Source organism: Chrysemys picta, chromosome 2 (assembly GCF_011386835.1).
Source record: "Chrysemys picta bellii isolate R12L10 chromosome 2, ASM1138683v2, whole genome shotgun sequence".
NCBI lineage: Eukaryota > Metazoa > Chordata > Testudines > Emydidae > Chrysemys > Chrysemys picta.
In genome coordinates this window covers 84,799,531-84,826,066 of record NC_088792.1, presented here as the reverse complement: position 1 = coordinate 84,826,066, position 26,536 = coordinate 84,799,531, and the positions used below count along the sequence as shown (strand labels likewise).

At 43.1% G+C, this 26,536-nt stretch overlaps 1 protein-coding gene across 1 annotated transcript in view; it reads left to right on the top strand.

Annotated features, from left to right (window-relative positions):
• Window positions 1–26,536, top strand: part of EXOSC7 (exosome component 7) — a 35,154-nt gene continuing 8,618 nt past the window's right edge. The window contains exons 1-5 of the mRNA XM_005278603.5: window positions 1–178; window positions 1,829–1,930; window positions 3,774–3,868; window positions 17,328–17,493; window positions 21,763–21,833. Coding sequence (XP_005278660.1) covers window positions 122–178; window positions 1,829–1,930; window positions 3,774–3,868; window positions 17,328–17,493; window positions 21,763–21,833 — 491 coding nt within the window. The 5' untranslated portion in view covers window positions 1–121. The remainder of the gene's footprint in view (window positions 179–1,828; window positions 1,931–3,773; window positions 3,869–17,327; window positions 17,494–21,762; window positions 21,834–26,536) is intronic.

The window sequence follows — 26,536 nt, the reverse complement described above, 5'->3', positions numbered from 1 at the left end:
TGACGTAAGTATGTGCGGATGGAGGAGGGAAAGGAAATGTCGCGAGAGTTAGCTTCGTCGCGTTTTGGTGACGGCATCACCGGGCGGCGGCCGGAGTAGTGTTTGGAACCCGGCGCGCAGCATGGCGTCCGTGGTGCTGAGCGAGGCGGAGAAGGTCTACATCGTGCACGGTATCCAGGTAACGGGCGGCGGGGCGGGGCCCGGCGTGTGTGTGTGAGTTGGGAGCGGACAGGGTTCCCGGCCGGGGGGGGCGGTCAGGTGGTGTTAGCGAGGGGAGCAGACGCTCCGGGGCAGGGGGAATGGGCGGTGCTGCAGCAGCAATCCGGCCTCTCCGCGCGGTCAGCCTCTGCCGTTCCCCTCCTCTCCCACTCCAGCTTGTAGCCGGGGGCCTGCAGAGCCTGTAATGCGGAGCACGGCGCGGCTGAGTGCTTCGTGTCCCGGGTCGCTGCTGCCGACGGGGTGGGGCTATTGCCAGCTGTTTAAATTGAAATACAGTCGGTTGTTTTCAGGCGGAAATAACCTCTAAAGGCTAAAATGTTTATCTCCTCCAGGATTTCTTCATCATTGTTCACCTGTGCACTTTTGGCCAAGGAAAGATTTGCAACCTGCGCTGTGTGTAGCTTGCACTTGATAGAACCAATGGTGCAGGAGAGCCAGTTATTATGTTCTCTTTATTTTGCCATTGTTCATAACTAGATACCTGTCCTCTGACTGGCTTAGACACAGCAGCCTTAAATAAACAGACTTAACAGCTCCATGTGAGGGAAGTTTCTGATCTTGGGTTTTTTGCGAATACAGCTCCATCGACTTCAGTGGAGTTCTTTGGGATTTATATCTATGTAACAAATACTAAGATTTGATCTCCTGTCTACACTAAACACCTCAGATAGCACAAAGCCAAGAAAGATCCTAGATATATCCTTTCTGCTACAGGATGTTTTCATTTTATACCAACTTTTTTTTCTTACTGGAATTGCTATCTTAGGCCTGGTCTGCACTTAAAAGTTTTGCCCCCATAGTTGTGTGGGGTGTTTTTTGTTTGTTTGTTTGTTTTTGGCCAACATATTTATTCTGGTAAAATGCCTGAGTAGGTACAGTTTATATCAGCAAAAAAGGCTTTTTGACTTATAGCTTATTTATCTCCGGGAAGAAGGTATATCCGCAAAATAACTTTTTTGCTGGTATAAAATATGTCTACACTAGGAGGGTTTACCGGTAGACCTATACTAACAAACCTCTTAGGTGAAGAGAAGGTATATGGACAGTTTATTATTATTTTGCTTAAAGGCATCAGTAACTTTGGCTGGCAATTCAAACTACCCAATTCTTTCTTCTTCATCAATTTATGTATGTATTCTCTGGAGGCCCCAACCAAGATCAGAGCCCCGTTATGCTAGGTGCTACACAAACACACAGCTCTTGCCTCAAAGAGCTTACCATTTAAGGCCCTGATCCTGAATGAACTGTGGACATAGGTTTCCATCTGTGCATAAGGAGCTGCACTGAAGCTGAAAGACGTCTGCCCACATGGAGCATGTTGCAGGATGAAGACTGAAATACTCACGTTCTACGCTTAGTTTGTATTGTATAGTATTACCTTCTCTCTCCGTTTTACAGTTCATGCAGGAAGTCGGTGACTGAACTGGGAATTAAACCTAGATCTTTCAAGTCATACTCCAGCACTTTAACTACAAGACCATCTGTTTTTCTCCATTTAGCTTTGTTAACTTGCATGTTTTATCTGGGATTATTTTAAGTTTGTATTTGATTTATTAATATAATATGGATCAGTTATATCACTTAATAAAACTGTGGTGGCTATGCTTAGGAGGATCTTCGGGTAGATGGCCGTGGCTGTGAAGACTATAGATGTATTGAAGTGGAAACAGATGTAGTATCAAACACAAGTGGATCTGCAAGAGTGAAGCTTGTAAGTACAGATACAAGGAGTTTTTGTATATTGCTAGTGGAAGCTCATGACTTTGAGGCTGTAGGTAAAGTCCAGACTTTATCACTTGACTATTTGTATTAAGTTTTTATTTATTTATTTATTTTTGCTTTTTAATACAAATGTAAAAATACACACACAAAGTGAATATTCTTAATGTAAAATTACTATCTGAAATATACACCACAGTATTAACAGAAACTTGACTTTAATGATATGTGGCACAAACTGAAGCTCCTGTTTGTTCCCTTTCACCACCTCCTAACAATCTGTGACAGATATTGCAACCCTGTGCAGTGTCTTTGGGATTCATTAATGGTTTATGTATAATTGTGTTCTGCTTCATGGGGGTGGGCTACCACTGCTCCTCCAGCAACTAAAAACCAAAGGGGTGATTAAGGGAAATCAGCCAGGTTGTAAGCCCTGAGAGAAATACAATGTGCTGGGGGACACTCACGTATACTGGTTCAAACTGGACTCTCCAGAGACCAGCAGACAAAGAAGGGACTTTTGGACAAAGAGCCTGACTTGAGGCCTTATTTCTGATCCAGCAAATGGACAGGACCTTCTGTCCTGAAGGGTGGGGAGTTGGGGGAAGCATGCCTTGCAGTAGGGTTGGAAGGACTTGCCCTACAAGGGCCCCATAAGACTAATAGGTAACCTCTGCTTAGCTTTTAGCATGCATATCGGGACTCATTGTTTTTGAAGTGTTTTCTTTGTAATGTTTTTACCTTAAGAATAAATATGCTTGCTTAGAAGGAGCTGTGTGCTGGCAATATACTGGTCATAGCCTTTGGAAAGAAAGCCAGGCACTGGCCTGGTTAGGCCATCTGCCTTGTTGGGGATAGTATAGTGTAATTTGGGGAGCTGTGCAGCCTTAAAACTCTGGTCAGGAGAGAGTGCAACATAGTTCTCTGCTCATGAGAGATGTTGGCTGGGAGCCAAAAACTTTTAAGTGGGTGCCCTCAAGGGACTGTGTATTGCGGGGGAATACAGGTGGAGTGAGCCTGAAACTGTGTCACGGTCCATAAAGAATGGTTACTTAGTCCTGGTCTACTCTACAACCTTATGTCAGTATAACTTCATCTCTCAGGGCTGTTGAAAATCCACACCACTGAGCAACGCATCATACCGACCTAAGTCCCAGTGTAGAGAGCACTTTGTCAACGGGAGGGCTTCTCCTGTCGACATAGCTACCGCCTCTTAGAGAGGTGGAGTACCTACACCGACAGGAGAAACTCTCCTGTTGATGTAGGTAATGTCTTTAGCTTCGCCTCGGCAGTGCTGTAAGTGTAGACAAGCCCTTGCTGTGAGCGAGATCTATTGGCAAAGTACATTGAGGCCAGAGGAAGCTGAAATAATTCACCATTTAAACCTGTGAAAGTAAAGTCAGTAGTATGACTAATAAATAGAGAAATAATTCTTCACAGTATTCATATCACAACAAATTAAAACTGCTGCTTTAGTGGGTGTTGTATGTACAGACAGTGGCTACGCTCAGGGTATTAGAATAGTTTTGCATATGTATTTATTCCAGGACTGAATTTATGAATTTAGAATTTAGAATGTCCTATTAGCATAGAGAAATTTTGTACATACATAGAGTTTATTTGAGGAAACGTGCTCAAACTTAACATTGTATCTTCGAAAGCTTTGATTTATTAAAATAAAATACTGGTTCATGCTCGAAATGCTATTTGGCAGAATAGTTTGTGTAGATAACATAAAGATAAACATTAATAACAGCTTGACCCCTATGTGGATAAATTGTACAAGCTATGGCGTGGAATATTTTTCTGGTTGAGTGACGCTGGTATTTTAACAGGGACATACGGACATCCTGGTAGGAGTCAAAGCTGAAATGGGAACACCGAAGTTGGAGAATCCAAATGAAGGCTACCTTGAATTCTTTGTTGACTGGTAGGTACAATAAGGAAGAGTATCAAAAGCCCAATACTTTGAGTAAATAATGCGTTTAGAAAAGCTATTGATCTAAAGTATATTCCTTAATTCCGTTGGCCTGCTGTAGTGGTCTACATAATAGAAATAAGCTATTTTGTTGCGTTAGTGGATGGTAAAATTGGGAAAATGCTCTGCTACTCCTTCAGAATCGCTGTTTTGCTTGGTTCTAGAAATTACAAGATTATTATAATTGGAAAAGATAAAAGGGGAAAAAAATTCAGTTTGTTTACTCTTTGTGCATTTGACAGAACTTTGTATAGAGTTTATTTCCCCCTGTTCTTTCTGGGACTTGGACAAAAAGAAAATGAGAGAGAGAGAGAGAATATCCATTTAAAAAAAATGGTAGGTACTCAGAGATAGGTATGCTACCTGAAACTATTTTTTCTTTTATTGAATTGCCTAGATTTCAAGTTGTCACTTCGAGTGTAGGAAGAGGGGGGCCCGCAAGGATTTTAAAAATTAATATTTGCCACTCCAGGCTTGAATTACACTCCCAAGGTTATAGCTTCTCTTTGACCGTGGCTTGGTAAACACTGCTACCACCCAAATGCAAAAAAACCCTTTTAACCCGGGAAGGAGCACTTGCAATTCCTCCCTCTGGGGTAACCTCAAGCCCTTTCTCACACAGACACATCTGAGAAAGAAACAAAGGAAATTAGCTGTGGCTACCAGCTAATCAAACAACATGCACAAATCTCTTAGGACATCAATAATCCAATCCTGTTTTTAAAAAAGGTAAATTTTATTAAAAACAAAAAGGAACAAATACATTTGGAACCTAGGCTTTTGCTAGATTTTAAAAAGAGCAGTTCCAAAAATTAAGCACCCAAAATAGCTTTCTTGGGGGTTCATCTTAAAGGTTACAAGCAAACAAAAGCATCTGGGGTTAGCACAGAGGAGATCTACAAGCCTTAAAAAATAAACAGAAATAAACCTGATCGTGTTTAGCTAAACATTCTGATCTACTTACACCTTTTGGGTTGTTAAAAGTAGTTCTAGATATGATCTGATGATTTTCGTATCTGGTTCAAACTTTATACAGCATTTCCTGCTGCCCCGTCTCTTCAGCCCAGAGAGCAAAAGACAAACGGAAGTTTCTTTCCCAGTTTTAAAAAGTTCATTGGCTCTTTTGGTCTGATGCCCACTCCTTCTCTTTTACCTGTGGGCTTGTTAACCCTTTACAGGTAAAGCAAACAGAGAATAGACCAAGAGGGATTTTACAGCTAACTGACTGACTGGGTGTCCATCAAAGGGAGTTACTCCCCACTCATCCCCCCCAATGTATCACACAAGTGTATGGTAATTAGAAGTTGTCCTTTTTTTTTATTTGAACACAATAACCCTGTGACTTCGAGATACTACAGTTAACTGCCTAGAAAATAACATTCAGAATGGCATTTTTCAGTAAAGCACTATTTCCTCCATGAGCTAGAAATCAGGTTCATGTTTAAGCATGTTTCTGACTTTCTTGACCGTAAATAAGGCATTACTGTTGACAGCTTTCCAGTGAGCAGGATTATGGAAGGAGCTCGAGACAGTCCAGGAGCCCCAGCTTGCGAGTTGCTTTAAGAGTTGTCACAGTCACCACCTAGTGTAATTAAGGGTTACACATGCTGTAGGTGGGAGCACGGGGCATGTTAGGTGGACTTTCTAAGCTCTACTTCAATTACGGAACAGATACAAATGGTTTTTTTTCCCACGTAAGTTTATGCCCAAATAAATGTGTTAGTCTTTAAGGTGCCACCGGACTCCTCGTTGTTTTTGTGGCCTCCTGGGCTGTGATTGGGGGACTGGGGGAAGCAGCGGCCCCTTCCCCTTCCTGGTGCTCCTGGGTGCACTGCCTTGGTGTTGGTTTCTGGGGCTTCCAGCAGGGGTTGGGCCCTAACCCCCTCTGGAGACACTTGGGGCACAATGCTGAAGGAGTAGGCAGCTGGTGAGTGCTACACCTCTCCAGAAGTGGTGGGGCTCCAGCTTTGGGCTTCAGCCTGGGGGTACTGGGGAGGCAGATTCCAGCCATGTGTCTTTGGATTCCATCCCCTATGGGGCTTCAGGTTCCAGCCCTCCCACTGCCTCCCCTGATCCTCCATCCAGGGCTTAATTTGTCCCCAGACTTGCGGGGCTGAGTAAGTCTGCTGTGAAAAGTGATACTTGTATGTATGTTAATATCACTTTTCATAGACTTAGTAGCTAGTAATAAATAAATTACAGCGCTTTCGATGTGCATATTTATTTTTCCTAAAGCTAATTAAGTATTTTAGGAAAAAGTGTGAGTAGCCACGAGCAAGAGTTGGTGGCTGCACTCTGAGGCCACCAAATACACCTCTACCCCAATATAACATGAATTCGGATATAACGCGGTAAAGCAGTGCTCCGGGGGGGGCGGGGCTGTGCGCTCTGGCGGATCAAAGCAAGATCGATATAATGCGCTTTCACCTATAATGCAGTAAGATTTTTTGGCTCCTGAGGACAGCGTTATATCTGGGTAGAGATGTAATTTGTCCTGAGAACCCCTGCTTTAGAGGTTTGATAGTCATAGACTTTAAGGTCAGAAGGGACCAATATGATTGTCTAGTCTGATCTCCTGCACAACGCAGGCGGCAGAATCTCACCCACCCACTCCCGCAACAAACCCCTAACTTGTGTCTGATCCATTGAAGTCCTCAAATCATGGCTTAAAAATTTCAAGGCTCAGAGAATCCTCCAGCAAGTGACCCATGCCCCATGCTGCAGAGGAAGGCGAAAAGCCTCCAGGGCCTCTGCCAATCTGCCCTGGTGGAAAATTCCTTCCCGACCCCAAATATGGCGATCAGCTAAACCCTGAGCATGTGGGCAAGAATCACTAGACAGACACCCAGGAAAGAATTCTCTGTAGTAACTCAGATCCCACCCCATCTAACATCCCATCAGAGGCCATTGGGCATACTTACCGCTAATAGTCAAAGATTAATTAATTGCCAAAATTAGGCTATCCCATCATACCATCCCCTCCATAAACTTATCAAGCTTAGTCTTGAAGCCAGATGTGTCTTTTGCTCCCCTTGAAGGCTGTTCCAGAACTTCACTCTTCTGATGGTTAGAAACCTTCATCTAATTTCAAGTTTAAACTTCCTGATGGCCAGTTTATATCTATTTGTTCTTATGTCCACATTGGTACCGAGCTTAAATAATTCCTCTCCCTCCGTGGTATTTATCCCTCTGATATATTTATAGAGAGCAATCGTATCTCCCCTCAACCTTCTTTTGGTTAGGCTAAACAAGCCGAGCTCTTTGAGTCTCCTTTCATAAGACAAGTTTTCCATTCCTCGGATCATCCTAGTAGCCCTTCTCCGTAGCTGTTCCAGTTTGAATTCATCCGTCTTAAGCATCGGAGACCAGAACTGCACACAGTATTCCAGATGAGGTCTCACCAGTGCCTTGTATAACAGTACTAACACCTCCTTATCTCTACTGGAAATACCTCACCTAATGCATCCCAAGACCGCATTGATAATAGAAGTACTGATGCTGCTTGAGTTAACTGCTTGGTAATCTGTTTGTAGTATAAATAAAAGAAGTGTTAGTGGGTTGCCTTGATAGATTTGTAAACATTTGATAAACTTCTTAACTCCAAACTGGAAGCACCACTGTTCTCCCCAAAGTATAGGGCTCCTTGCTGGTGGTCTATAGTTTAGATTTTAGTACACAGAGGAAGTGCAAGAATTGCCTGGGCTGGGGAATTCCAATTATTTTCAATCTCCATTCTACTCCATTCCACTCTCCTCATAAGAATATAGAAACTAACAGACTGGGTGAGATACAAAGATATATCTAGTCCCATATCTTTTCTCTGGTAGTGGCCAGCACCCAGCTGCTTCAGAGGAGGAGCACAAAACTTTTCAGTAGGCAGATATGGGTAATTTCTGCCCACCTCTGACCTAGGGAAGTCTTTCTTACCTTTAATAATTCAATATTGGGTTTTGCCCTGAAGAATTAGGTTTTATCACTTCCAAATTATGTTTTTGAGTATTTACTATTAAAACTCTGGATTTTGCTATCCATATAAATGGCCAATCCCTCTTTGAATTTTGCTCAGTTCTTGGCCCCGATGATCCTCACCAGGATTTGGTCACTTACGCCTTCTCTCCATCACATGAGTCTCATGCGATTCCATATTTTTCTGTTTTAAAAAAAGAAAAACTTAATTTATTGCACCACACGCAAAACCTTGACCACTGCGGGAGTACTACATTCACATAATGTTCACATATCTCGCATGACACAGAGCCTTTGGCTCGCCAACTTGCAAGATCTAAGTTAGGATCAGAGCCCTGTTTTTGGAGGGGAACATCAACATATGAGTTCATTTTCCCCCTGCAGTTGCTGGTAAAGGAGTGTCTGGCAGGGAGCTTTTTCACTCAGTAAAGTTGAATGAAACCAACTGCCCGTGAGAGTGTTTTGTGTGTGTGTGTTAACAAATGTCCGGTGCTGTTCATCAGTTAGTTTGGAGAGATGCCCGGTAACGAGTGCCCTAAAGGACCACAGAAATTCATTGTAGCATTGTTTTCATCTACGGCTAGTATTACAAATCCTCAAATGTTTCCTAAATTAGTTTAGTTTTAGATTCTATTTTATAATTGCCAAAGAGAGAGAGGCAGATGTGAGGGCCAGGATGATTGGAGAACCTCTCCCTGAACTGTATCAGAGGGATAGCCGTGTTAGTCTAGATCTGTAAAAAGCGACAGAGTCCTGTGGCACCTTATAGACTAACAGACATATTGAAGCATAACTTTCCATGGGTGAATGCCCACTTCATCAGACGCATTTACTGAACGCATGTACTGAACTGACAGTCCTAGTTGACCTCCTGTATGTAAAGTGGTTTTCCCTCAAGGTAACAATATGAGGGTAAGAGCCTGGCTCTGGAAACCTGAATAGTGAGTTCCAAAATGCCCAAGTCATCAGAGGACATACATGTCTAGGTGCCAGAAAGATTTTTAAAATAAAATTCGGAGCTTTTGGCAGAAGCCTTTTTTTCTGTAAAGTGTGGTATATCCAAATGTGGTGATACCAGCACTCTTTTATGTGTAGTTGTAATGTATGACACTTTTTCAGGCTGCCACTAGATGGTGCTAATTGTGCATAATTTTACAACTGGGTCTCTGTTATTGTAGAAGTCTCTTATATGGTGCTTTGGTTTTTATTTTTTCAAATTAAGATTTTTTTTCCTCAGTGCTGATTGTGCCGTCCTTATAATGCTTACTATCTGATATTCTTTCTTGGCTTCTTGTAGATTTTAAAATCTACTAGTTTGCTAGAGCTGATTTAGCCATCCAGACATATGTGATGATCATTTTCCGCTCAGAAAATACCATTTCCTTCCACCACCACCACCCTTTTTTTCTATCCCCTTATTCTGTTTCTATCTTCTCCTGAACTGGGAGAGGAACATTTATTCCTCTTGAAACTATGCACAGTGCCACTCCTTGGAATGGACAATTTGGGTGCACTGATGATGTTGGAACTTGTTCTGTTTTCCCCAAAAGCAATGGAGTTGCCTGTGCATCCTGCAATGGTGGGAGTGGGAGTCCTAGATCTCTGTTACACACTGGAATGCTGCTGCATCAGCAGAATAGCTGCATTTAAAAAAAGTGATGTTTTTCTTGTTTATAACTTTGTAAAATATTGACTTGTTAGTTTTGTGACTATAATAATCTGTCATTTTTTGTGGTATAAAATAGTAACCAAAAAAAGCCCGTATGACAGTTGAATCTGTATGCAATGACGCTTTCAGAGTACCTGCTGGATATTAGGTTTAGAATGAAATTAACAACGAGGGAGGTGAGAGTTATACCTTTGTCCTCAGGTCTGGCCATTTGCTCCTCCAGGTTGAAGGGAAGACTCACCTTAGCTCCTGGTGGACCTATTTCTCTAGTACATGCACGGAAATGTAGGGACCACATCCATTTCAGGTGTTTCTTAGGTAGAACATCCTATAGCTGGTGGACTGTTCTGTTGAGTCCTCATGCAATATCATCATCATTTGTTGTTCAGCCATCAGTAAAGCTCTTAAACGTTATTTTCATATCTCGTATACTATACAGATAACTCATGATAAATGAAACACAAGGAGTGGTGGCTAAAGTTCTCGTAGCACTCGTGTTCCCAAGTCAATCAGTTGGGACATCTCAATGCTTGAATCGTGTGCTGTGATTTGTATGAAGATGAAGAGAACTTATTTTTTCTCTTTATAAAGTCTATGAAGCTTGGTAGATAAACTGCAGTTCTCAACCTGAGGGACATGTCAAACTTTCTAGAGGGTATGGTGCGCTTTGTCACCTGAGCTGCAATGTCACTCGTTCAAATTTGGCCTGGCCACTCCTCCATCATGATGGTGGGGTGGCTGAGCCAAATTTCAGTGAATGGCATTGCAATCAGGCTTGTGCAGTCATTATCCCCACTAGCACGCTTTGATGCTGAAACTGAGACATACTGGCCATAAAACGTTGTGGATATCAATGTATGTGTTTTTAAAAGGTTCCTGGCCTATGCACAGTTAGATAACAGGATCAGAGGACTGATTTACTGAAAGCAGAATCCCATTTATTGGAATCATTATATTAATGGCCCCAGTTCCATCTAAATTACATTGGAAATTCCCATTTTGTAAAGGGTGGGCACTCCAAGAAAAGGGGTGGGAGAGAAGAGGTTGGAGGGATGTATTTTTAAAAATGTTGAGAACCCCTGATGTCATGGAACTAGTCATAGCAGGAGGAAGGAAGGGGAGAGGAGGGGTGGGATAGATAACTAGATGACGGTTTTTAACCTGTGGAAGTCACATTTAGGTTTTGGGTTTTTTTTTTTTTTTTTAAGAAAAATCTTTGTGAATAGAAGTGCTTTCATTTGGAGGGATTCACTACATCAGTCTGGCAGAGACAAATGCCACGTCTGGCAGTTTCAGTCAGTTTTGCTCATCAAAGTTCTAAATGTGCTGAGAGCACTTCTGGGGGCTGTCTGCACTTTCGAGTTATGAGGAGATCTGGGGCTCACTGCTGATGGAAATAATGAGAATGCCTCCTTAAAGGAGGGCAAGATGTTCTAACCAATTCTACCAGCCTGTGGATGTGAGGAGAGAAGCTGAAAGCAGGTGCCTATCTAGACCATTTACTTAAGGTACTTTATTTTGTAAAACTGTACTTCTTACTACAGAAAGTACATAATCTAGTGAGATCATTTAATGAGGCTCCATTGTAATACAAAAGTTCAGTGAAGCAGATTTGAGGTTGCAGTGGGAACCCCAGCTCTGAATTTCTTGACTTCCACACAACTAAAATCTCAACCTTAATGCATTGGGAATGTAGGTTTATTTTGATGTCCATGTAATTAGCTGTTAAACTCCACCAAAATTTATAAACCCAGTTTGCTTTTAATTTAAGACTAAATTGTACAGTGCAAATAAATGATGTACTCATTAATATATCTCTGTATGCAAATTGTCCTTAGAGGCTTCCTATGTTCCTAGTTAATCATATAATGAAAACTTAATGTTTTTATTAACTACCTGAGGCCTAAAACATGGAGGTGGATAGAAGTCAGTCAGAGATAAAATAAACTAAACTATTCAAGAGGAAACAGCTGGACTGATAACCTCAGGGGTGCTGACATGACCTAGTCTGTGATGGAGGCTTCCTTACACTGGATTCTCTAGAACGGGGGTCTCAAACACGCGGCCCACCAAGGTCCCCGCCCCTACCCCCCCCGACTTATTTTATGTGGCAGCTAAGCTCCCTGCTCCCCAATGTTTGGGGCCGGGTCTCTCCCCCGGCCCGCCTGCCACCCCCGGGCTCACTTGCTGCCCCTTCACTGCCCCGGAGCCTGCAGCTCATGCTGACTCCACTCCGCTCTGCCGGCTTCCGGCATCACCTGCTGCCGCAGGGTCCTGCTGCCCCCCTCCACTGTGTCCAGGGCAGGCTGCCCTTCCCCTGCTGCCCTAGTTCTGAGCCTCTCCAATGCCCCACACCCCTCATCCACAGCCCTCACCCCTGAACCCCCTCCTATCCCCAAACTCCATCCCAGAGCCTTAGGCAGGTGGGGGTGGAGTTGGGGGGGGGGGGCAGGTTCTGGGCACCACCAAAATTTCTACAAACCTGCCGCCCCTGGAAGAGGCAGAGCAGGGGTGGAGTGGTGGTGCAGCCCAGTGCAGTGGGGGGGCTTTAACAGAAGTAAATCTAACTAAGTGCGTGTTTTGTCCTTTGAGTGAGGTGCATTGCTGTTGGTGGCGATTGGCACTTTCCAGGAGGGAGGAGCAGGTAGCCACGCGTTCAGGGGAGGAGGTGGAGAAGAGGCGGGGCGGGTGGAGTGGGGGCGGGGCCGGGGTCAGTGTGGGGGGGTGTCAGTGATGCGGCCCTCGGGCCAATGCACTAGTCCTCATGTGGCCCTCTTGGTCATTTGAGTTTGAGACCCCTGCTCTAGAAAGTCTTGATTCTCATAGAATGTGGCTGAGAGCTGTTTCTTAACTTTGGAGATTTTATTTTAAGTATTATTCGGGAATAAGAATGGCACACTCCCTTTGTCCCCTGCTAGATCTATGTGTCTTCCACAAATACGTTTTTCTGAACTCTACTTCTGAGATTTGTACAGTGGGCAAAGTATTTCAAATGAGTGAATGTAAACATCTCTGCTACTACACTATTGTGATAGCCAGTGGCCTTAGGGTGGCAGTATTTACCATGTATTTGGAAGTGATGTGGCTAGGTGTAGATCAAGACTTAGTCCCTTGCAATTAATAAGATGATTAAGGTTATGATAAAATTCAGTGACAGTTATCCAGATCAAATACTCTAAGGCCTGGTTTACACTTTAAAAACTACCTAAATATGTTGCTCAAGGCTGTGAACAATTTCTTGCCATGAGCATTGTGGTTAGGTTGACCGAACCCCCAGGGTAGGTGCAGCTAGGTTAATGAAGAATTTTTCTGTCGACCTAGCTACTGCCTCTTGCAAGGTGGATTAGCTACCTTGACAGAAGGGATTTTTCTGCCAGTGTAGGGGAGTGTGTATGCTATAGCGTTACAGCAGCACAGCTGTATTGTTGTAGTGGCTATAGTGTAGACATATTCCAAGTCTATCATTTCTTACAGTTGTCCAAGTAAAAAATTCAGCATTTTGACTTCTAGTTAATGCAAGTAAAAACCAAAGTTTTCAAAAAATAGCTTTTATATCTGATGTACTATAAGACCTGCAAAATTTTAACGGGGTTCAATTTTGCAGTCATGTTCAGAGATGAATGGTTTCACTGACTTAAATGGGAGATACATTTGCTGAATTGAGCTCTTCATTGTTATGTAATTTAATAATTCTGGTGATAAGGCTCTTTTTAAATTTGATTATAGTTCTTCTGCGTGGGATTATAATTTTGGCTCATCATTAATTGTGTAATCTTATTACAATGTGGCATTTATACATCTGGAAATAACATCCTGCCTTTTATTAAGGATGGGGGTGAGGGGGGGAAGCAAAAACAGTTAAAGCATTTGAAATTTAAAGTATTAAGTAAGGCTTTCGTTTTTAACAGCATCCCTTATTTCCTTTCTCTCTCTCTCTCTCTCTCTTTCTCTCACTCTGGAGAGAGATTTTTAAAAGGAATTCCACAGCGTAATTGTCTTTTAGGTGGAAAAAGAGAAGTTAGTTGACATTGGCTGGAGCTGTTCTTGTTGAAGTCTGATCCTATTTCCTAGAAGACAAAACAAGACACACACACACACACACACATAATAGTGGAGAGAAGAGAACAGCAAAGATAGAAAATGCAGCTTCTGTCTCTCATGTTGACATGTACTTGCAAACTCACTGCTGGAAAAACACAGGCCCAGCACAGTCTTATCCATCACTCTTGAGATCTGGCAAAGTTGTACAACGTTGCACTGTTCGATGCATTGCTTTTAACTACCTTTTTCTGGTCACAGGCTCAGAGTAATGTTGCAAAATACACAGTCTTAGCCGGTTAAGCCAGACTCTTACTAAACAGAAGGCAAAGGAAGAGAGAGAGGAAAAAGAAGAAATAAGGTAGAGAAAGAGGAGGACACATGATGGACAAGTGTGTCTGTGACAAAGTCTTACATCCCAGGTGGTATTCAAGATGTAACCAATGATGGTGGAGGTAGCAATATCATCTGGGTCCCTCAAGACGTCTCTCTTCATTATGATGAAGGGAAAATGGTGTCATGTCAGATTTTGGGATCCCAGGAGACTGGGAATGGCAGCCATGATGGGGAAGCTTGCTCATTCCCATTCTTTTAATCAGCCAGCATTGCGATAGCAGCTTCTCCCCCATCCCCAAAGTCTCTTTCTGAGGACCCCAAAGGGGATGATTGGCAGAATAGCCCGTTCTCTCATTATATTGTCCAGCAATTAGGCCTAATTTTCGACACAGCAACTTTAGTTCATTGACTTTATTATAGACCAGATTTCTTAACTTCAGTACCCAAAAAGATAATGGAGCAAATAATTAAGCAATGTCTTTGCAAACACGTAGAACAGGGGTAGGCAAACTTTTTGGCCTGAGGGCCATGTCTGGTGGAGAAATGGTATGCAGGGCCATGAATGTAGGGCTGGGGCAGGGGGGTGGGGTGTGAGAGGGGGTGCAGTGTGCAGGAAGGCGCTCAGGGCAAGGGGTTGGGGTGCGGGAGAGGGCTCAGGCAAGGGGTTGGGGTGCGGGGTGCAGGAGGGGTTGAGGGTGTGGGCTCCTGCTTGGCGCCGCTTACCTCGAGCTGCTCCGGGATGGCAGCGGGGCTAAGGCAGGCTCCCTCCCTGCCTGCCTTGGCCCCGCGCCACTCCCGGAAGTGGCCAGCATGTCTGGCAATGGCTCCTGGGGGTGGGGTGGGGCAGGTGTCTCTGCTGCATGCTGCCCTTACCTGTGGGTACCACCCCCGAAGCTCCCATTGGCCGCGGTTCCCCATTCCTGGCCAATAGGAGCTGCGGGGGGCGATGCCTGCAGGCGAGGGCAGTGCACAGAGCCCTCAGCCCCCAGAGGCCATAGGAACGTGGCGCCGGCCGCTTCTGGGAGCGGCGTGGGACCAGGGCAGGCAAGGAGCCTGCTTTAGCCCCACTGCGCCATGGGGCTGGCAATCCCGCAGGCCGTAGTTTGCCCTCCCCTGACCTAGAAGATAGTAAGGTGTTAATAAAAAGTAACAGTCAGCATGGATTTGTCAAGAACAAATAGAGTCAAACCAACCTAATATCTTTCTTTGACAGGGGAACAAGACTAGTGGATAGGGAGGAAGTGGTAGATGTGATATATCTTGACTTTAGTAAAGATCTTGATATTGTCTCACGCAACCTTCTCATAAATGAACTAGGGAAATACAAGCTAGATAGAGATATTATAAGGTGGGTGCATAACTGGTTGGAAAACCATTCCCAGAGAGTTGTCATCAGTGGTTCACAGTCAAGCTGGAAGAGCATATCAAGTGTGTTCCCATAGGGATCAGTTCTGGCTTCAGTTCTGTTCAATATCTTCATCAATGAATTAGAGATTTACATAGAGAGTAGAATTATAAAGTTTGTGCATGATACCAAGTTGGGAGGGGGTTACAAGTGCTCTGGACAATAGGATTAAAATTCAAAATTGTCTGGACAGACTGGAGAAATTATCTGAAGTAAATAGGATGAAATTCAATAAGGACAAATGCAAAGTACTTCACTTAGGAAGGAACAATCAGTTGCACACATACAAAATGGGAAATGACTGCCTAGGAGGGAGTACTGCGGAAAGGGATCTGGGGGGTCATAGTGGATCACAAGCTAAATATGAGTCAATAGTGTAGCACTGTTGCAAAAAAAGCAAACATTCTGGGATGTATTACCAGGAGTGTTGTAAGCAAGACATGAGAAGTAATACTTCTGCTTTACTCTTCACTGATTAGGGCTCAACTGGAGTATTGTGTCCAGTTCTGGGTGCCACATTTCAGGAAAAATGTGGACAAATTGGAGACAGTCCAGAGAAGAGCAACAAAAATGATTAAAGGTCTAGAGAACATGACCTATGAGGAAAGATTGAAAACAATGGGTTTGTTTAGTCTGAGAAAAGACTGAGAGGTGACATAACCTTTTATGTACTTGAAAACTGTTGTTACAAGGAGGAGGGTGAAAATTTTTTCTCCTTAACCTCTGAGGCTAGGACAAGACGCACTGGTCTTAAATTGAAGAAAGGGACGTTTAGCTTGGACATTGGGAAAAACTTCTTAACTGTCAGGGTAGTTAAGCACTGGAATAAATTGCCATGGGAGTTGTGGAATCTCCATCGTTTCCTAACCTGTTCTTAATCTCCAAACACCTGTCAGGAATGGTCTAGATCATACTTAGTCCTGCCATCAGTGCGGGACTGGACTTGATGACCTCTCGAGGTCCCTTCTAGTCCTATGATTCTATAACTTCTGGCCCCATGCTTCTCTTGTTTACCAGGCATGATCTTAACACAGTTCTAGGCTGCCTTATTTAGGCTAATTCAGTCTGCCTCCCTTTTGCACCTTTTCCCATCAACGTTTATCATTATGTGATTGAAACATTTTGTAAACTTTCCCACAATTGAGTTCACAATTAGGATAAATTTATAGGCCCAGTTATTACAGCACGCCCATGTTTTTGCCTTCTATATATACTAGAGTAGAATCAGAACAAGTTTCAGAATGTTTGTTGGTGTGGGGATTTTTTTTTATAGGCATGCTGCCTTTGTTAGCTAAAACCTTTTTGTTTTTAGCTGTGTGTAAGGCCCAAGGCAGCTAGGGATCTTCTTGCATGGATGCCCATAAACTGACCTTTGTTTTGGAATTAGGAAAGTGAAGGCTCGTGCTATTCTCTGATCTTTTTTTAAAAATAGATACTCTTTAGTTGGTACTCACCATACATAAACTGCGCTTGCTTAGATAATGAGACGCTGTTTGCAAGCAACCCCATAACAGAGTATCCAGTAAAGACATTAATAATTCAGGTCATGCAGTCATGCCAGTCTAAAAAGTCTCTTGTTTGTCTTTTTTTCACCCCTCTTCTCACTGTTGTCTTTTGTCCCATTCATCTTTAACAGGCTGTATTGTTAACCATTTGGAACTTACTGTAATTTTCTTTTTTTATCATGAAGGTGCAGAGATAATTAAATATTAGTCTTAAACATTTCTGCAGAATGTCAAGGAACTGTACAGTGTGGTCTGGTGACTAAAACAGATACTGGACTTCTGTACTCTTTTGCCAGCTCTGATGCTAATTTTGTGTGTTACCTCAAGTAATTTGTTTCACTTTTCTGTGCTTCTTTTCTACCCTTGTAAAGTGGGAATAATACCTCCTTTGTGGTGATGTTATGGGCTTACTGTTTATGAAAAGCTGAGAGTTCCTTGGATAAAGGCTGCTTTAGAAATGAAAAGTATCTATTTTCTTTTACCCCCATCCAGTTCAGCAAATGCCACTCCTGAATTTGAAGGCCGGGGAGGAGAAGAGCTTGCCACAGAGATAGTAAATACGCTCTACAGAATATTTAGCAATGAGAGCACCATAGACGTGAAATCCCTTTGTATTAATCCCAGAGAGCACTGCTGGGTTCTCTATGTTGATGTTTTGGTAAGTGAAGCAAAGAAGAGGTAATTTAAGTTCCAGGGAGTCTTCAAGGTACTGAACTACAGAGCATAAAAAAAATAATTAAGTAATATTTTTAAAATATTTACACAGTTTATATCATTGCATATCCATGCCTCACTGTAATGCTGTGGGGGGTAGGGGAGGAGAGGAAAGAGGGGTGGCTAACATAACTACCCACACCATCTATCTCTTGACACTGTATTATTGCTGGTGGATCCTTGGAGCAGAACAAAAGCTTTATATAAAAGTGATGGGGCTTCCCCTCCCCCCCCCCCCCAGAAGGTTTAGATTTTATTATTGAAGTGTGGGTGTGGGTGTGTGGAGAGTGAATACTTGATCTCTTTCTAGAATGGAAACTAAATTTTGTCCGCGTTCTAAAGTTAACCTAATGAGTAGCTAAATCACAACAATGTGCTTAAAGTTCTGAAAGAGAGAGAGAGAGAGAGAGAGACAGCAAGACTTGAATACAGGTCTGGGAGCCAGGAACTCATGAGCTCTGTTCCCAACTCTGACACTGACTTGAACAAATCAGTATTTCCCTATTTTGTAAAATGGGTAATAACTGGTAACTTCCTCCAACAGATGCATTAGTTCATGTTTGTAAAGTGCTTTGAAGATATAAAGCTCAGTGATAAATACAGTTGTCAAAGCCAAATGTAGGTCTGTGTTGATAAACAAGAACATTCAGAATGCAGACACCCCTAAATAAATTATGTATGAAAATACAAATTCATTATGTTTTTTTTAAAAAAGGCATTAGTCTAATTATATAGGGATGTGCCTACTGTGACTAACAGTAGTACAGAACGATCAGATGTGTACTGATGCAGTTTGTTACAATCTCAGCAGCCATCTTAGCAGAACCTAAAATAATTTAATTGAAAATGAAGTGCTGTTTTTGAAGAGTAGCACTGGGGAATTTAAATTATTTGGTAAACGTGAACAAAGCTACAGATTATTAGATGATATGCATATTTGCATAAAGTCAGTAAATCACTCCTCTCCACCCCCTCACACTTCCTGTCCTCATCACTCCTCAGCCATGTAGGAGGGGTCACTGTATGTGGAGCTGCTACCCTGTCTGCTCAACCCCCTATGCATCCAGGCTCCCCTCCCCACCATACCCTCACCCGCCCTGTACCCAGAGCCTCCCACCCCAAGCCCCCCAACCTGATCCCCCCACCTCACTAAGCCTCACCTCCTGCACCTGGAGCCTCCCACACCCTAACCACAACCCCTCTGTTTCCGGACCCGCCCCCACCCCCCAGCTGAGCCCCACGCAACCAAACCTCCACCCCAACTAGTCACACTCCCCTACACTTGGACCACCCCTTCACCCAGCCCCCCATCCCACTGAGCCCCAGCCAGCTGCATCTGGACCCCCCTACAGAGTCCCATTGCCCCTGCACACGGAACCCCCAACGAGTCCCTGTGCATCCAGATTCTTCCCCCCTCCTCCCACTGAGCCACCCACACCCAGATTGCCCCACACAGAACCCTCTCACCCTGCACCTGGATTCCCCCCCACACTAAGCCCCTTCACACTTGGATCCTGCCAGGCTGAGCCTGCCTGCCCACACCTGGTGTACCTGCATGGAGGGGCAGGGCCCCCTCATGTTTCTGGGGCTTGCACTGTGTCAGGGTCGGGTGCAGCCTCAGCGCTGAGTCTGTCTTGGTAGGGGCTGCAGGGTGATCTCCCACCTCTGTGCAGCCAGTGCACTGTGCTCCCCACTGCCATGCTAGAGCCTCCACATTTATTTATTGACCAAATTTGCAGAATTTTAAAATATTGTGCACAGAATTTTTATTTTCTTTGGTGCAGAATACCCTCAGGAGTGACTACTTGTATTGCTACAAATGGATCATTAATGTATGGATCTTCTCAAATCTCAGTATTTAAATTTACCAAGATATTTGTGCTATTTTCTATTATAACTAGAGGGAATACCATAAGGTAGAGGAACGATGTTACAATGCAGTAAGAGACCAGTATTTATAGGTATTTCTGCCACACTCGCTGTGTGAGTGCTCACTGTACTACATTTTAACGTTATACTAGTGGCTCATTACAGTGGAATTATCTGTAGTGTCCACACTAATATCAAGTGGACTTTTCTATTTTTGAAAGTGTAATGATGAGCAGATTAATGAGAACACTTTTTACTGCATTTCCCTCTAGATGCATAAGAATAGCTCCTTTTCATGTTAGTGGGATTTGCACAGTAAATTGAGGGGAGAATAAACCTCATTAAGTTTCTGTCAGAAGTTTAAAAAAAATACTGCATTCTTGGATATGCAATAGAGTGCATAGAATATATTTGTTACTAAAATAGCTTGTTCTGAAAGATATCTGATTTCGATGGACTCTTGCTCCATTTCTTATTGCCATCCATATAACCAGCCACAATTCCACAGAAGTATCTGAGTTTCAGCTCTTATTTGAGGGTAAGGTTTGACCAGTATATGCAACTTCAGGAGAAAAGGGAGACGAGATTTCTTTAACAGATGGTGTTGATGCAAAGTCACTCCTCTAAAAAGAAAGATACTTTTTCTTTGTTAGTGGTCTATATTTTTATCTCCAGTATAGTTGAGACTTGTCTTAGTTGGTTGCACAGTCACACTGTTAATGCTCAGTAGACTGAACCAAAAGGAGTTAGACTACAAATTTGCAAGCAGAAGCTACCCAGGGGCTCTTGGTTAATGCTCTGGTTGTATAATAGTGGTCTCAAAAGAAATGGTCATTCTATTTTTTTAAATATAAAAAATTCCATTATCCCTAGAGCAGCACAGTGAGTACAGAAACACCATAAACCAGGGATCTGCAATATTTTCACACCTACAGTTTCCTTTTGTTGCTGATGTTAAAGACAGGCTTTTAGGAGGCTTTTGTCATGATTGACACATTTATAGTCATCTTCACACAAATTGCCCCAGCAGTCTGTCATACTGGATGGAGAGAATAAGTGTGTGGTTTTTCCACCTCCTTACAGCACAGTATACACATAGGAAGGCTACATTAGGCTCTAGTAAAATCTTAGCCGTTTCCTGTTGAGCGTCCATAAGGTGTGGTTTTTTTTTTTTTTTGTCACTACTGACTTGGAGACTTTTCCTCAAGGAGGACTAAGGCCAGGCTTAGAATTTTATTTAACCACTCTTGAGTTTATTGTGATTTGCAGAGGAAGGGGTAGCTTTTTTTTTTTTCTTCCCACAACTCAAACAGCTGAACAGATTGAACAAACAAACATTCACCTTGTAGGAATGTTAGTCTAAAAGATATTGTTTTGAAAAAGTTGTTGTACCATGGTAGCATGTTGTTGTACCCTGGCCTGTAGGAGCTACTGTAATACAAATAATAGTTTATACTGGAGGTCTGAACATAACCTTAACTACAGTACAGACACATCCTGTCTTTAAATAAAGATAGTGGTTTTATTGCATTTATCCAGTAAAATCCAATAACTACTGAAAATGGTGGGCTAATTTCTGTGTATCAAGCAATTGTTGCATAGCAGTAATTTGGTCACCCTCTGTGTCTTAGCTTTTGCTTTCACCTTTTGTCAGTTTGACCTTTCAGTCATCAGTCTGTCTTGGTACAAGTAATCAGTCTGAAATATAACCCTTACTTAATTTAGAGTTCATTTCCTCGTAGGCTTTTTAGTTTTCTATGTTGATTACGTTGACCATACTTCAGAATTGTACACTTTGAAACTTAATCCACTATATTCACATGAACCGAGTAGATTGGTGCATTCACGCATCTCCTGTTAAGATAGGGGCAAGTGCTTTCATTGGGTAGGTTTTTAAAAGAAGAAGAATTATCTGGATTAAGAATGAATGCCATAACTCTCTTATTCTGAGTTTATTTTTAAATATTGCCATAACTACAGCTGGCTGAAACTTCCTGAATTTCACATTTGACAAAAAAATATTTTCAACAACTATCCCCCTTCAATTTTCATTGAAAGTTTGAGTTTTTCATGTAGCTGTAGTGGTAATGAATGCTGTTTTTGTAATAACTATGCTGTGCACTGTGCTGTGTATATTTGATGGTTTTAAAATTGCATTTTAAAGCATTCACTTTACAGTGCAATTTTGGAAAGAAACTGATATTGTATAGTTGGCTGTGACTTCATAGGTAATGTTGAGTATAATTAAATATAGAAAGTTTTTTAGTGTTTCAGTGTCACAACTATTTAGGGAATATTTTGATGTTCTTATCATAGTTTATGGTTTTTGTGTTTTTTATCTCAGTTATTGGAATGTGGTGGCAACCTCTTCGATGCAATCTCTATTGCAGTGAAGGCAGCTCTCTTTAATACGAGGTAAGGCACAGTTCTTAATTTTCTTGGGAGGATAAATACTTTCTGAGCACTGTTAAAGCTTAAACATTAAAACAAAGATTAAGGGATTGGATGTCTAGGTCAACTTACATCCAGATACAAAACTGATCATTTGCATCCAGCTGAAATGAATTAGTGATTTCAGTCCAGTTTCTGTTGGGCAGGTGTCCTCCTTCATGACAAGGATGTGTATTGGCAAAGAGTTGAAAGATTGAATGATCATGGTAACTGTTACCTTGTCACCCCTTTAAACATGGCCAACTTCAGAAAAAGCTTATTTTGGCAGCGGTGTATAATTATAAAGACCTTCATGCCCTAATTTCCAGACGGGCTGAAGTCCATGGACGCTGCAGGTGCTTGGCACCTCTGAAAATCACTTCCTCTGTCTGTAGGGCTGTCAGACTGTCACCAGCTCTAAATTCCTGTATTAAAAAAAATTGAGTTTTTTCTTTTGCATTAAACAACATGAATCATGGTTCATAGTTTCTTCACGGAACTATTGACTGAGGCCTGGTCCCCACTAAGCCCCCACTTCGGACTAAGGTATGCAAATTCAGCTACGTTAATAACGTAGCTGAATTCGAAGTACCTTAGTCCAAACTTACCGCGGTCCAGACGCGGCAGGGAGGCTCCCCCGTCGATGCCGCGTACTCCTCTCGGCGAGCTGGAGTACCGGCGTCGACGGCGAGCACTTCCGGGATCGATTTATCGCGTCTTAACCAGACGCGATAAATCGATCCCAGAACATCGATTGCCTGCCGCCGGACCCTCCGGTAAGTGAAGACGTACCCTGAGAGAAGGAAAGTGTCACTAGGTGCCAGAGCTCACAAACTTTTGCGCAAGTGCGATATCGTTAACAAAACCATCAATTGTGCTTTGCTACCTTCTCCGCACATGGAGTGGCGCATGCTGGAAGGCAGGGAGTCTGGAGCAGAGGCACTTTGCTTGCCATTTCTTGATCTGCCTGCTAGCGATAGCTAAATTTAGCAACATAGATTTGAACTTACAGGAGTAAATTAGCCAATACTTCAGCTGAATAGGTAGGTTCTACGTATAACCAGATGAAGAAACTCCCCAATAGGCAAATGTTACATTTCTAGTTTGTCAATAAACCTTTTCAGAAATTCTTTCCATCAAGAGTGTGATGAGTGATCTTGTGAACAAAAGTTGTCAAATGTTGCATAGTGAGACTCCAGAATAGCTTTCCAAAAGTTAAAGTTTATGTTGCAGGCGCAAGAGGTATGAAGGTGTTCTACAGCAGTGTATTGAAACTCCATTAGCTTCCGTAGAGTTACTCCTGAGTTACGCAAGAGTGAAATCCGATTGCAGCTCTATTGCTGGAAAGCAGCATACAAGGAAAAAAGCATGGTTCTGAAGAGGTATATCAGGTTGTTAAAATCTGTTTGTTCAGACATGAAGAAAGTCTCTTGAGATTGAGAGATGAGATTGGTGAGGTAATATCTTTTATTGGGCCAATTTCTGTTGGTGAGAGAGACAAGCTTACACAGAGCTCTTCTTTAGGTCTGGGGAACATATTCAGAGTGTCACAGCTAAATACAAGGTGGAACAGATTGTTTAGCATAAGTAGTTGCCTTGATTGGTCCCTTGAAATGTGTTAGGTGACGTGTTAACACCCCTCCAGAAGTAGTGGGGGAGAGAGATTGAGACAATAACTCTGCTACACTTCATTCCTGTTGGTATTTTACTGAACAGTCTCCTGCTTTAATCATCTCCACAGTGGCTTTTTTAAAGGAGTAAAGAGTTCCTGTAATGTGGAATCCATTAAAAGTTATATTCTCACACATTGGGAAGCTGCCAAAGACTTGTGAACTTGCTAAGGGTGAAAAAACGTTGCAAAACGATTTTATGGGAAAGCTGCCTGGATGCTGTTAGTCTAAATTCTAAGTTTAGTTTGTAACAGCTGCTGTTTCATGGTGTGTTTTTTTTTTTTTTTTTTTTAAGATCCCTTGTTTGTGCTTTATGTACAAGATATCTGGGCTTCTTGAAATGTAGTTTAAACAGAAGTCCTATTTTGAAGGATACTGTATATAAAGAAAATACAAAAACTAAAACAGAACAGCATTGGATTAGGAAAAACGTATTGCAAGCTAACACTGGAGGACATTATTCATGCAGTGCTTGCTTTAATAGTTCTTTCAAAAACAGTGCCTTTTAAAATAGATAACTTCATCGCACTTACGAAAGTGAGAGACTAATGGCTTGAGTTTGGAATAGTGTGGGCAAACACTGTCTAAGCTTCTCCAAAGCCACTGCCAGTACTTTTTTTCAGTTTTGACCTACAAGAGTCTTGCTCAGAGGTGGGCAAACTTTTTGGCCTGAGGGCCACATCGGGGTTCCAAAACTGTGTGGAGGGCTGGGTAGGGAAGGCTGTGCCTCCCCAAACAACCTGGCCTCCGCCCCCTCCCACTTCCTGCCCCCTGACTGTCCCCCTCAGAACTCCCAACCCATCCAACCCCCCTGCTCCTTGTTCCCTGACCCCACCCCCTATCCAACCCCCTTGCTTCCTGTCCCCTTACTGCCCCGACCCCTATCCGCACCCCCGTCCCCTGACAGGCCCCCCAGGACTCCCACGCCTATCTAACCGCTCCCTGTCCCCTGGCTGCTCCCCGGAGCCCCCTGCCCCTTATCCAATCCCCCCCCACACACACACACACACACACTCCCCGCCCCCTTACCATGCCACTCAGAGCACCAGGACTGGCAGCTGCGCCACCTGGCCGGAGCCAGCCATGCCACCGTGCTGCCCAGAAGGAGGTTGCAGCCGCGCTGCCCAGAGCACTGGCGGCACAGCGAGCTGAGGCTGCAGGGGAGGGGAGACATCAGGGGAAGGGTCGGGGTCTAGCCTCCCCAGCCGGGAGCTCAAGGGCCAGGCAGGACGGTCCCATGGGCCGGACATGGCCCGTGGGCCATAGTTTGCCGACCTCTGGTCTTGCTTATTTCACTTTAGCACAACTGGCATTCTTTGCTTAAGTATGAACTGGGAAGAGCTATTGTTGTGGGGAACATGAAGAAACCACCAAACTCGCTTTTATTTGTGAACTAAGGCCTTGGCTACACTTACCCGCTAGTTCGGTGGCTGGCAATCGAACTTCTGGGTTCGACTTATCGCATCCAGACTAGACGCGATAAGTCGAACCCGGAAGTGCTCGCCGTCGACTGCGGTACTCCAGCTCGGCAAGAGGAGTACCGCGGAGTCGACGGGGGAGCCTGCCTGCCGAGTGTGGACCAAGGTAAGTTCGAACTAAGGTACTTCGAACTTCAGCTACGTTATTCATGTAGCTGAAGTTCCGTACCTTAGTTCGAATTAGGGGGTTAGTGTAGACCTGGCCTAAGAATTTGAGCTCTGTCCTTGAGCAGTGAAAGGCACTAATCCACTATGGAATCTAGTCATTCTTTCCTTCCCCTTCTCTTAGTTCCAGATATTTACTACTTCACAGACTACTTTGAAGTTTCCTACAACAGTTACTACTAGCCCACCAGAAAAATATCACTTCAATCATGTTAATCTATTTAAAAACTATTTTTATCAATGCCAGACAATTCAAATCGAACTGTCCTGAACTTGTCTCTTACAGCTATACTATTTTTCCTTCATAGTAATTTTGTGACCAAGTTTCCATTATAAACCTGTTTTCAAAGGTGTATATATCAGCTTTAAAAAGACCAGCTCTTGCTTGAAACCTGGAATCCAGATTAGTGTGTTCTGGCTGCCATTGTTTTTGAAGCATTTAGTTCTCAAATGCCTATCTGAGCCTTGTAGAGCAATAATTTTATCCTTAAAAACCAAGCTTGTATAGCTTCCTTCATAGCTATGGGGACTACTTTCTTTAGGCTTCAAGGAATCCAGGATGGTGACCCAATATGGTGGCATATTCATTAATCTAAATGTTTGCATTGTTCAGACAGCTTTAAATGACTCACCAACTACTAATTGAATAGTATTCCTTCAGTTCTAGTACTAAGTAGGTATCTAAAGGCACTTAGGGCCATATTCCGCTGTAGTAGAAATCTGTATTTTAGTGGAGCTGTACATACACCATGGCTGAATTTGCCCCACTGTATTTCCACTGTTATGTTTTGGAACACAAACCTCTGTATGCTGGGGCCTGGAACAAGATTCCTCAGGTTATTGTATAAATGTGCAAACACTCACAGGGCTGTGGTTTAGCATATTACAATGATGCATATCCCATATTACTTTAACACTGGCAAAAGCTAGATAGATTGTGACTTTAGGCACTTGTAACTGAAAATAGTCATTATTTCAACAGTAGATGTCACTCTGCCCCTTATCCAACAACAGGGTAGTGATGGAATTGGGCGGGGGGCAGTAGAGACCACTTGCAGATGTCAAGCTGCAGTTATAGATCTCCTGCACTGAACTGAGAGCATTGCTGGTGTGCCACTGAGTACTGCTGTGCTGGCTTTGCAGTTGCTGCACTGATGAACCTTCTGCAGGTTTTAACACTATTGTGGGAACTCAACAAATAAGTATAGTGCACAAAAATAAAATGATTAGATTTTCAATTTGCTTAGTCTGGATTCTGGAGCGAAGGCTTTTCACAAGGGAAGGGGGGGAATCTGATGCTTTCCAGGAATGCCCTTGATCCTGCAAAAATCTATTTCTGCTTCTTGCTTATTTACCAAGGTGGCGGTAATCACTT